Source organism: Lissotriton helveticus, chromosome 6 (genome assembly GCF_964261635.1).
Source record: "Lissotriton helveticus chromosome 6, aLisHel1.1, whole genome shotgun sequence".
In the NCBI taxonomy this organism is placed as follows: domain Eukaryota; kingdom Metazoa; phylum Chordata; class Amphibia; order Caudata; family Salamandridae; genus Lissotriton; species Lissotriton helveticus.
This window is the reverse complement of record NC_136067.1, coordinates 1,342,098,834-1,342,111,057: the sequence shown is the minus strand read 5'-3', so window position 1 is coordinate 1,342,111,057 and position 12,224 is coordinate 1,342,098,834. Positions and strand designations below refer to the sequence as shown.

Below are 12,224 nucleotides of genomic sequence, written 5' to 3'. Positions count from 1 at the left end.
AGTTCTGGAGCACAGAATGTATATACGTCTGTGAATACCCTTTTGTGGCTACCGTCAGACCGGTGTTTGTCCCTTAGTGAACATTTAACAAAAAAAGGAGGGACTGTATTAGATTTAGATATGCATTGCATTAGACTCGAAATGTTATTCCTTTATTTTGACAAGAGCTAGCCTGATGAAACTAGGCCAAAGAATCACCAATTTGGAGAAATGCCATAATGAGGAAAGACTATTTCCACGAAAATGTGGAGATTTTCATGGAAAAGGGACCCATGTTTTAATAGTGTGCCCTTTATTTGAATCCCCAGGTCTTAGGTTTGAATCCTGGGTCTGGCATAAACAAAACAAGAAAAACTTCCAAATATATCATACAATTCCTAATATTTTAGACATTGTAAGAATACATGTGTTTTAAAAAGGAAAGATGTGATACAGAAAAAAAATGGTTTGTGGTAGTCTTTTTTTTTTATGGCTACCATGTCCCAGATACCAAATAAAAGAGGCAGGTCAGAAATGAAAAAAAAAAACACGGACAGAAGACAAATGCGTAGAAAAGAATAGGTAAGCACTAAAAAGGGGCACGTGGAGAGTTAAATGGCATGGTGTGCCTGCAAAAATATATATATATATATTTATGGGTGTTGCAGTGTCGGTAGGGGATCACCCTTACCCCTAGGGATAGAAATAGAGAAATTATCAGGCCGGAGACAAAATACAAACCTCTTTTTTTATTTTTATTTTTTTATTTCACCTAGAAGGACCTTAACCATTCAAGGTAAAATGTTTGTGGAAACCATTTTAAGAAAAAGGGTTACGGGGAGTTAATTTTTGGTCAAATAAACATACCAAAAAAGTACACCTTTGACATTCGATGAATATGACAGGACAAACGTATGTTTACTTATGTGTAATTGTTGCAGACCAGTTTTACTGATTGAACTTCTGCAAAAGTAGTAAAGAAATACAGTATGATAGCTCAAGAATCCGATTCCAAATCGGACATTTGGAAAACATTTCTTTCACCACATTAGGGTTTTTAACCATGAAAATAGTAGCCTGTTGATGCTACTACTCTCTGAATAATTGACAGTTGCAATAACGTTTACATTGGCAAAAGCCTAATATCCTATTCATTGTCAAAGCTTTCCAATGCCTCAATAGACCTAAAACTGCTTGCCACAGCTAAAACTCGTGTTCTCTCTGTGTTCATTGGGAAAAAAACTATTCACAAGGGACCTAGATTACATCAACAAACGTCCTTCATTAAGGCCCCCATTATAAATGTGTGCAATTCCGATTTGTCTTGAAATGGTGTTTCCTTCTGAATCAGGAATTATGAAGGGTTGCAATGGGAATCAGTTGTGGCATTCCTCATTCTTACACTAATTCCCTGTTACTTAGTGGAACGTTGGGGCATCCCGGAATCCGATGGCATTCCTCGCCCCAAAATTTGGGCGACCAAAAAACAGCCGGAAGCATTTCTTGCACTCTTAGTAGCTTTCCTGTCGCTTATTTTCTATCATTCTCTGGCCTCTCTCCAACCTCTCACCAGTCTCTCTTGTAGCATTTTTATTGGAGGAGATACTGATGCAAGTTTCAACAAGATGCCCTTCTAGAAACTGCACATTCTGTTGTGTCCATTCAGTTTTCACCTGACCCATTGAGGCCAAAGGCCAAGCAATGTAAGAAACTTTGCATAGAACAGAGCTAGCATTTAAATGGGAGCCTGGTTTTGCATGCCCGTGCTGCTGCCTGTAAGCTACCAGTGCATCAATTCCTTTTTGGTTGCGCCAGATGAGCGTGCATTTATTTGCATAGCTGTACTCTTCTTTTGTTTTCATTCTGTTGTTTTCTGCTTGACAGTCCTCAGGTATAGCCTGTGTAGGTTCCTTTTCACTTGTGCCACCTTTGACATGTTTGAGATCAAATGCCGATTCCAGTCCCCCTTTCCTGCAGTTGATGTTCACATTTAAAGTGCTGTGTGTCAAGGACTTGGCCAACCTGTCATGGATTACGCCCACTGTGACAGTTTATTTGAGCCTCAGTGCAGGTTTCTTTGGTGGTCCATACATACAGAGGCAACCCCCAAGGCCCGCTACATATCTGACACTGGAGTCTATTTCTACGTGCTCCCTGGGCTTAAATTTACCCGGCTTCACATCTTGATGTGTGGGTAGTGCCAGGGAGCCTCTGATCTTGTGCTTGCAAAAATGTTAACCCTTTTAAACCAGATTTAGACCAAACCAAAAAAAGTTCACTTTCTCAGTAAAGTTCTACTTTCATACCAAGTGGTTTTGTGGAAACACATTTTCCTGTGGGAGCTAAAACAAGAAATCAAATCTTTTTTGGACCCTTCTGCTTCCCCCCTTAACCTTTTTGTTCCCTGCACAGAACTAGATCAAATATGGAATGTCGGACCGTACTTTACTAGGCTTAGTTATTGGCAGCTCTAGAAATGACTTTTTAATAGAAATTAAAGCTGAGCTATAGCTAAACACTAGCTGCTGCCACTGTGAAAATATATATGCATATTTTTTATTTAGAATTTAATGTACATCGTTTCATATAGGGTGTTAGTGTTCTAGCTTTTCTCCATTGTTTTCTGTGGGAGAGTGTTGCAGTACCAGTGGTTGGCCATGTGTGCTGCATAACTTTCTCCCTGGTTGGGATGGAGTAGGTTTAATTCCTTTTTTGTCCCTATTATGATTGTAGTAGAATTCAAAGTTAATTTTGTAAATTGCAATTGTCTTACTCCTATGTGGGTCCGTGTTTTGTATTAGCATGTCCCTCCATAAATGCCTCCTCAAATTTCCCTAAGCCCCTTCTATTTAGTAGTGATTTTCCTATTTTCCGACCACTGCCTGTTGTTCTTCATATGTTCAGTTCTAAAACATATACCTGTGCATGCAGAGATCCACACAACCGGGATGGGTCGCTCTGCACAAACAAGATAGGAGAAGTAGAAGTGGAGATCTTCAGCCACAGGTTTGTGAATTGCGTTTTGAAGTATATGAAGCTGTATTACTAGAGTACTGCTTTACAAACACCAACATGTCTTTTTAGAATTAAGCTCGTAGAGTTCTTCCATTATACAGAATTGGTTGGTGCTCAACCACTCCTTAAAAGAAGGATCTATGTCAACCACCCCAAAGACTGGACACATTACTTCTCTACCAAAACCTCCTAAAGAGGAGCTTTAACCTCTGTCCAACTTTAGACTACAGTCACAAGTCTATTGAGAATGGGCCAGGTTATTAAGGAATGTGTCGCCATCTAATTGAACAACCACAGGAACAATAGACCTTATCTGTCATTCTATGAATTTGTTTCTATGCAATGGTAAATATCATTCCTCCTGCAAATTTCCATTAAACGGTTTAGGTGAAATGGTTTCTCAGTGATGGTATTCCATAAAATAGTTTTTCTAGGAAGTTACATACAGCAATGTGGTATGACGTACATCTGGTCATGATGTTACAGATTGAAAACATAGCAGCCTAAGCTAAAGCTGCTTTACATACTTTTAAAAATCTTAAATCATCGCTGCAGACTTTAGACTTCTCCCAGATAGAACATAAATTGGTTCTCCCCAAGGTAAATTATGGAAACTCTACTAGTAAGCTTGAATGTTTCCTCTCTACCCTCCATCAAGATACTAATTTACTCTTTAAAAACATATGTACTGTTCCATTAACTCCATCCACCTTACACTGCTTCTTCAAGATCTCCCTGTAGGAACCAACATGCATTTTAAACTAGGAAGCATTGCTTATAAAGGAATCCACCACCAATGTCTGTCATCAAAATTGACAGTGCCAAAAAGATGATAGATGTACAGTTCTAAGAACTGTAGTTTGCAGGTATTTTATTTATATTTTTATAAAGTAATATATAGCATTTTCCCAAAGCAGTTTATTCAGTGCATTTATTTCATTTAGGAAAATAAGTGTTTACATGAGTCGAATGCAATAATGCTTGTGATTAAATATATTTTCATCTCTTTACAGTTATCTTGGACTTGGTTTAATGTCGGCCAGGCTCAAAATATTAGGAGGCTTCGAAGGACTGCCATGTACGTAATACATTTACCTGTTTTTGTAATTATGGAATTATTGTATTTACACTTGATGATTATCGCTGGTGCATAGAGGGGATTCAAGTACAGCAAGCTCTCAAAACGAATATATCAACATTCTTTTATTGAACTGTGCTAAGAGATAACTTTGATAAATAGTGCTTTGTATAAATGGTGTTATCCTTAACCAGTTTGTATCCTTCAGTTGGTTTGAGTAAAACCAAATTCTCTTGGGTTCAGTCAAATATTATCCTAAAATATTTTAAAACTTAAAACTGGAAGAAAATTTTAGGTTTTCATTTAAATTATGAAACATTTGTTCTGTTTAGCTGGAATTCAGGTAATCTGTTTTGAGTAACTGACCTGAATGTGGTTTTCCAGGAAATGCACTTTTCTATTATGTAAATATGTTTTCGGAGGTGCAGCAAGAAAACAATCTGTCAGAAAAAATAAGACACTGACGTGTTTCATCATTTACTTTTGCAAGTAAAATATCCCCCCCATCAACTTTTACTTTGGAAAACAAATATTGTTTGTTAGTAATCTTGTGTCTGTTTATAAAGCAGCTTGCTCAGAATACAACTGTTTAGAAGAATTTTCTGAAAGTCAATCTCAACGTCCCCTTCATAGTAAATGTGAATCAAATGGCTCATAAAGATCTTGAAAACTTACAGAAGTACACATAAGCGTGTCTGTTACACCTCCATTGGAAGTGTCAAGCTAAAACTGTTCTCGTTGTAAAAATGTTCTTGTACAGCATTTAAAATTGAGATCTAAACAAGGGAAAAAATGTGTTTTTAAGAAGGCCAAAAATCTGCACGCATGAGCATAAAAAATATTCATCATTGAATATTTACAATCCATTTTGTGTTCAATGGCTCATAGAGAATTACAAAATTTTTGCTGGGCCCTTATTAACGCTATCCTACGCTCGGCCAGGCTGAAAAAAGAGCTGACCTGTGACTTTGCCAAGGTGTTGTTATTTCCGGATTACACCCTCACGTTCAGAAATCACTAAGGTTCTTTGTTGAAGTCATGCCGAAGTTAAAAGTCATGCTCATCTCATACATGCTCCTCTATTCCACCAGATTGAATGTGATGTTCCAAAGAAAATCACTGTTCTTTGATACCCCGGAGGCGGATCAAGATGTGGGAAAAAAACCTGAGGGGGAAGGGACAGCTTAGGGCCCCTCCCTGCTCTTCCCGGCTGAGCCTGAGAAGAGTGAGATGCCGGCGCCACAGAGAAAAAAGCCACTGGTCAGTTGTGGCGGAGTAGGCCTCCTCTTCGGAGACGAGTGATAGGACTAGCCCGCAAGACAGACAACTTGATTCGGAACTTAGCAGCATGCTGAATGTCACACACAGTATTGCCACTGATGACCGCTGACTAACTTTTAATTTTATAGCACAACAACAGGGAAATCACGAAAGCTCCTCCTCACTTAACTCACTTTTAAGTTTAATTGCGTCACAAGTGCTTCAGTTTCAGAAGTATGGGATCGTTTGGGGTATTGGTTTTGGTTAGGGCCGGTCAGGGCTTTTATTCCAGCTGGCATTTCCCCAGTGGGCTGGAGCACTTGGAGGCTGTTTTTTAAAGCCCAGGGCCGCTCCTGATGCCTTTGTCACTTTGCTTAGAAACTCAAGGGGGATGCTTCAAGAGAGATTGGGGGAAGATGAGGGTAGAGGGAGAAGAGAGCGAGGAGAGAAGGAAAGAAAGAGAATAGATTGATGGAAAGAAAGATTGCGTCAGGCTGGTTTGAACATTTTTGCCAAGGCTGCCTTTGGTTTCCCGTCCGGCCCTGTGCGCCCTCAACACCTTGGCTCTCCTACACCCCATTGGTTGGAGGTGGCTAGGTAGACATTGAAAACCAAACTCTGGACTGAGGTCAGAATGGAAGTTCTGGCCACTAAATACAGGGTCTGTGAAGCTGGGTATAATTTTGGTAAATTTATAAATTGATTAGCCAACATGGAGGCAGAAAGAAGATTTCCCCTATGCATACAGGATTGGGAATGTGGTTTGGTCTATGACCCCCAGGATGTAGCAGAAGCCTTTGCTGATTATTATAAGGTCATATGTGGACAGGGAGCAGACGCGGAACAGCCCTATTATCAATGATTTGACTCCTAGGCTCTTCTGGAGGATAGAGAGCCTTTGGACATCCTGGTCTTGGAGGATAACATTATGAAAATGATTGGCGGTGTTAGACCTGGCATCATTTGGCATGGGTTTGCCCTGTATTTTTGTCTTTGCCTCCTGTATTTTTACTGTGTGATGGATTTTGTTTTGCTGGTCTAGATGCTTTGGGCACTTTGCCACTGCTGTTCAGTGCCAAAGTGCAAGTGCTCCCTTTGTAAATTGCTATGGATTGGTGATTCCATGACTGGCATATTTGATTTACTAGTCAGTCCCTGTTACAGTGCACTGTGTGTGCCCAGGGCCTGTAAATCAAATGCCGCTACTAGGCTTGCAGCACTGGTTGTGCCACCTACACAAGCAGTCTTGCAACAAGGTCTCAGGCCTGCCATTACAGTGCCTGTGTGTAGTCTAGTACTGCCATGTCGACCTGGCAAGTGCACCCAGTTACCAGGCCCTAACCTTCCCTTTTCTTACATGCGAGTCACCCCTAAGGTAGGCCCAAAGTTCCTCTGTGGGCAGGATGCAGTGTATGTGAAAGGTAGGACATGCCCTGATGTGTGTGGCATGTCCTGATAGTGAAATACTGCAAATTTCGTTTTTTCACTATTGTAAGGCCATCTGTCCCATAGGATGGAATGGGGAGTTTGCTCATAACATCTTATGAGCATTATTGCCCATGGGAACAAGATAGGAAAATAAGGTTTGATATGCCTGAACTCAGAATGTTAAGACACATCTTTTAGTGAGGACGATGTTTACATTATGGGTTTGACAATACCACTTTTAGGAAGTAGGTATTTTCTTGCCTAACCATCCAGTGTGCCTCTGCTAGGTTGTGTGTTGACAGTCTGGCTTTGGAGTGACAGGGGCTGGGGATGTGCATTCTGATCAGACAGCCACGGGGGTTAGTTGTGTCCTGAGTTTCCAGGGTGAGTCAGGGCTGGGCTGAATAGACCTGGGCTGCTTTCAGAGTATGGAGAGGAGATTTCTTTCACACCTGAATGGGCCTGGTCTGCCAAGGACAATACCGTCTCCACCTCCTGCCAGGAAGCTGCACCAGAGAGGACAGAACTGTTTTTGGCTGGGCAAAGAGCTTCTCTGCCAACAGAGAACAAATGATTTTGTATTACAAAAAGAGAGGCCCAGACTTTTAGATTACTTCTGGGAATCAAGAGGAACCTTTGCCAAGGAGAAAAGCTGGAGAAACTGAGGAGGAATACTGCCCCTGTGCTGTTTGCTGTCTGGGGTTGGCCTGCAGTGGCTACTTTCTGCCAAGGAAAAGAGAAGGACTTTGCTGTATCCCCTGCTTGAGGAAGATATCCAAGTGCTTGAATTAGAGCTTGCCCCCTGTTCTGAATACTCAGGGACACAAAGACTTCACCCCAGCCCCCCTTGAACTCCTTTACTGGGAGTTCTGACCTGCTGATAGTTCTCTGCCAGTGTTCTGGACCTCTGGAGGTTGTTTTGGGACGGGAAACTGCAAGACGTAAACAAATGGACACATCGCCTGTTTCCAACGCATCGCCTCGGTGTGAGAAGAATTTTCCTATGCATCGCCTCCGCTAAAGAATCGACGCAGTGCCTGTTTGCGGCTGAAGTGTCTGCCATGCGACGAATCCTGTGCACCAATTTCCGACGTCCGAGATCACCGCACCGATTCTGACGCAGGCTCTGTTGTGAAAGAACCTACACATTGAGGGTACACGGCTGGAATCATCGCAGCGCATCACGGGTCTTCACGCATTGCATCATAACGGATTGTCACACATCACATCAGAACGTCAAGTCAGTCGCATTGTTGGGGGACGCAGTTAGAAACCGACACATCACCTCCCCACGCTGTAAGAAACTGACGCATCACCTCCTCTCCGGTAAGAAGACAATGCATCACCTCCCCTGCGCAGCAGTAAGGAACCGATGCAGCACCTCTCCTGTAGCAGGAAACCGATGCATCACCTTCCCTGCAACCCTTTTTGCTTGCATTTTTTGACGCATCCAAGGTACCTTGGGCAAAAGTGTTGCATCCAACATTTTCTTGGAACAGAACTGTTTCTACCTTTTTAAGAATCATATTTTTGGTACTGTATTGTAGATTTTTGTCGTTTTGGTCTTGTTTGGTTATGATAAAGATTACTTATCTTTCTAAACTGGTGTGGTGTTCATTTGTAGTGTTTTCACTGTATTACTGTATGTGTTCACAAATACTTTACATACAGCCTCTGCGATAAGCCTGTCTGCTTGTGCCAAGCTACCAAGGAGGTGAGCAGGGGTTATTTTCAGAAGTGTATCCCCTTACCCTGACTAGGAAGAAGGGTCCCTCTTTGGACAAAGGTACTTACCTCTACCAACTTGAGACCCCCATTTCTAACAGGCGGTATGCTCGGGGTCAAAACCCAAGGCCCAAACATTCCTGTCAAATGTCTATAAACAGTACGCAGTAAGTCTGGCCCCACAGCTGCGCCTCTTACATGGAGAATCCCTAAGAGAGGGATTCCTACCATATGAAATGAGGGGAGCTCACATGGTTGTAATTTACAAGCAAGGCAAACATCTGCCAGCTTGCGCCTCTTATAGACCAATCTCCCTGCGAAATACTAAATCCAAAGTACTGCTAAGGTGCTGGCCAATCATGTTATGGAAGTGATCCGAACCGTAGTCCATTGGGACCGGAATGGATTTAGGACTCCCTGGCAACTAGGCTTTGCTTGCGGCTGCCTGCAAGTAGCACTAGACTTAGCACAGCGCTCTACAGAACGACAAGAAGTCCTTAACTTTGGGAAGACTTTTGACTCAGTTGCTTGGTCCTTCCTACATGGGGTTCTTAAAAGAAGCACTATCTGCCACAGATTTCAAACCTGCGTGAAGCTTCTCTACAGTCAGTTAGGGTAAACGAGTCCTATCCTCACCTTTCCCGATTTACGCGGCAGGGTTGTTACTTCTTTCCACTTTTATTTGCAATAGTAGTGGACCCCTATCAACGTGGGTTGGAATGGACAATTAAGTCTGGGGCATAAGGGCACACAGGGACCACTAAGATAGTATATCATTATATGCTGATGATACCCTGTTTTAACTCGGACTTCCAGACTGCTCTGTCCCCCTTCTCATGCACATTTTGAAAATCTACAGAGAGGACTCCGGCCTCATGGTCAATTGGAAGAAGTCAGTTCTTTTCCAAGGTAGCAACCCACTATCAGAATGGTCAACATTAAGAGCTTGCTTCCCACTTTAAATACTTGGGAATGTATATCTCGTTTGTACTAGTAGTTTTAAACGGCTTGTATGCGCCCGCCTTCTTTTAAGCCAATTGTTACTCCATTGTGAAGGAGAGAACTGCATACACACTTTATTTTTAAAAAAAAGTGAAATAAAATACTCATACCTCTAAATCTTATCTGGAATACCGACCCAATCATTAATAGAGGAAGTGTAGGTTTGCATTTGCCGGAACCATTGGCTGTTTGTCTTTTCTTTGCAAATGACAACTCTGGCTGTAGGACCTGAGAAACCCAGATTTATATTTACTTGCCTTTATTGACTGCCACCACTGTTCTGAAGCTCAGTTCTATTCTTCTTTATTATGATACATAACTCCTACGGAGGTCCACATAACATAAGGCAATAATACAACAAAGATGCAAGATACATATTAAAATCAAAAGTTAAAAGAGAATATAAAACTTCCAGTCTACTACATATATCATGTAAAAAGGATGACTGTCTAATATAAGACAACGACTTGTATGACATCCAGAGAAAATAAGCTTCACAATTGCCGGTCTGTAGGTACGACCGCCTAAAATATTAACAAACATAGTGTAATAAAAAAGTTTACAAACATCACATTTCGGATCACACAACCTTAAAAAAGACACCCCATATGGTTAGATAACCCCAACCCCCCAAAGTAGATAAAACTCCAAGGAGATAATGGCAAATAGTTATGAAAATGTGTTCAATAACTTCATTTTCGACCATTATAAAGTGCGATGTACAAATAGCAGCATATATGAGGAAACACAACTCTGAAAAAGATGCAATGAAAATCCAAAAGATTAAGTACTTGTTGGACTCCGACATCCAGAAATTAAATCATTTGGGTGAAACATTACATTAACTCTCACACACGTGCCGATATAACACCCGAACCCTAATAGTTCTGCCCCATGGCCCTAATGGAGGGTCAAAAACGATGTGAAAAATGTATAAATCCTATTAGTTTATTCCATTTGAGGAAGAAAATACAAAATTGTGGGCCAACTTAAAAAATGGGGATGAACATTCTGTAGCACAGGACACACAATCTATAAGTGGTTGAGGAACTGAATTAATCCAGTCTGGCACAACTCACAACTTCTGTCTTTTTTTAGGATTTTGTCCCAAATGCCAGTAATCATGTGCAAGGGGAGAGGATCCAGTCTCAACAATAGTATCAACTTTCTGATCCCAGGAGGCATATTCTATATTAAATAGGGCTGGGGTCTGTTCCCCAGAGTACTCTCCTGCACCATCCGATTATGCAGTTATGGCCGACATAGGGCAATTTCTCTATCTCCACTTACTTTAAACATAGAACCTTGTAATAAGTACTTCAGAGTGGACTTGGGCAAAACGGAGTCCACATTCAGATTAATCCTGGAAGTTTCTTTAGCCCACTCAAAAGACCTAAAAAATGAACTCCGCTCTTTCAACGGGTAAACCATGTCTACCTTCAAGGCTGCCTGTAAAGTACAGTCATCAAAACAACAGCCAGGGTGCAGGCATAAGTGGATAATAAGCCAAGCTCCAGGTGCAAAGCATAGGGAGCCGCAAGTGTATTCAAATTATAAATCTGACAAAAGATTTGTCCTTAAATCCCTCTAGTAACTCAAGCCAACACCTCACAAGCATAGCTTAAAGGGGAGGGGATTATGGCCTCATAAACTGACATGACATGCCTAAAATTATGTCTCCCACAGATTTTATAGACTCTTTGCAGGGCATTGGCCTGCTCGCACATAATTTCATGTGATCGCTGTTCTGGCCATTCTTGAAGAGGCCTTTCCCAGATAGTGGTATGAATCCACTATTTCAAGTCTATCACTACCAGTTCCTCTTTAGTTTTGACCCCTTCTTACAAAAAAACAGGACTTTGCTTTTGGAGATATTCATTTTCATAAAATGGTCATTGGCATACGTTTGCAGTGCTACTAAACGGCGCTGTAAGCCGATGGGAGATAAGTCTATATTGGCTAAGTCACCGGTTTATAGTAAGGAGCCAACAGGCTTCACACCAATTCTGGGGGGATTGTCCCTTACTTGACTTAAGGTGCCTAATGAATAAAATATCTAGAAAAAAATCAAAAGGGAAGCCAACAGACAGTCTTTCTTAAGACCATTGTGAGTTTTAACCTTACTTGATACACCCTGCATCCCTCCCATCATAATTTGGCACCAGGTATCCGTGTGTAACTCCATAATAAGTTCCAGAAGATAGAGCAGGGCCCCCAAAGCAGATCTACTCTATCAAACCCTGTGGAGAAATCAATGATTGCCGTATATACAGGCAGTCCTCGAGATAGGGCATATTTTTCCACTACTGCTTGTAGTAGCACATTGTTATCTAGTGTACTATGATTCCTCCTAAAACTGACTTGTTCCAGAGGAATAATATTCTGAGCTTGTGACCATTGCTGTAAGTGGCAAAGTACACACTCGGCAAATAATTTGCCAGAAGCGTCCAGCAGTGCTTTCTGCCTAAAACATGCTGAGGAGGATTAAGGACCCTTCTGGTTCAACGGAACAATGACACTGCCCTTCCATGACTTGGGGATTTTCCAAGAGTGGTAGCAATGATAGAATAGCGGGGTGAGAAAAGAACCCCAGGCTACAGCCTCCTTTTTAATCACTGCAATAGGCACCTCATCCGACACCATAGCTTCAGAAGTTCTAGTGTTCTTTATAAACCCCACTATCTCATCTGCAACGAGGGACCATATGCCAAAAACGAAGCCTCTTCCACACCAAGAG

At 41.6% G+C, this 12,224-nt stretch overlaps 1 protein-coding gene across 5 annotated transcripts in view; it reads left to right on the top strand.

Moving 5' to 3' along the window:
* ENTPD6 (ectonucleoside triphosphate diphosphohydrolase 6) overlaps positions 1-12,224 on the top strand; it is a 480,760-nt gene that overhangs the window by 180,297 nt on the left and 288,239 nt on the right. For all 5 annotated transcript variants that reach the window (XR_013596224.1, XM_078649068.1, XM_078649071.1 and 2 more), the window contains exon 9: positions 4,008-4,072. Coding sequence is in view for 4 of the 5 variants with exons in the window: in XM_078649068.1 (XP_078505194.1) it covers positions 4,008-4,072 (65 nt within the window). In the remaining variant the exon portion in view is untranslated. The remainder of the gene's footprint in view (positions 1-4,007; positions 4,073-12,224) is intronic.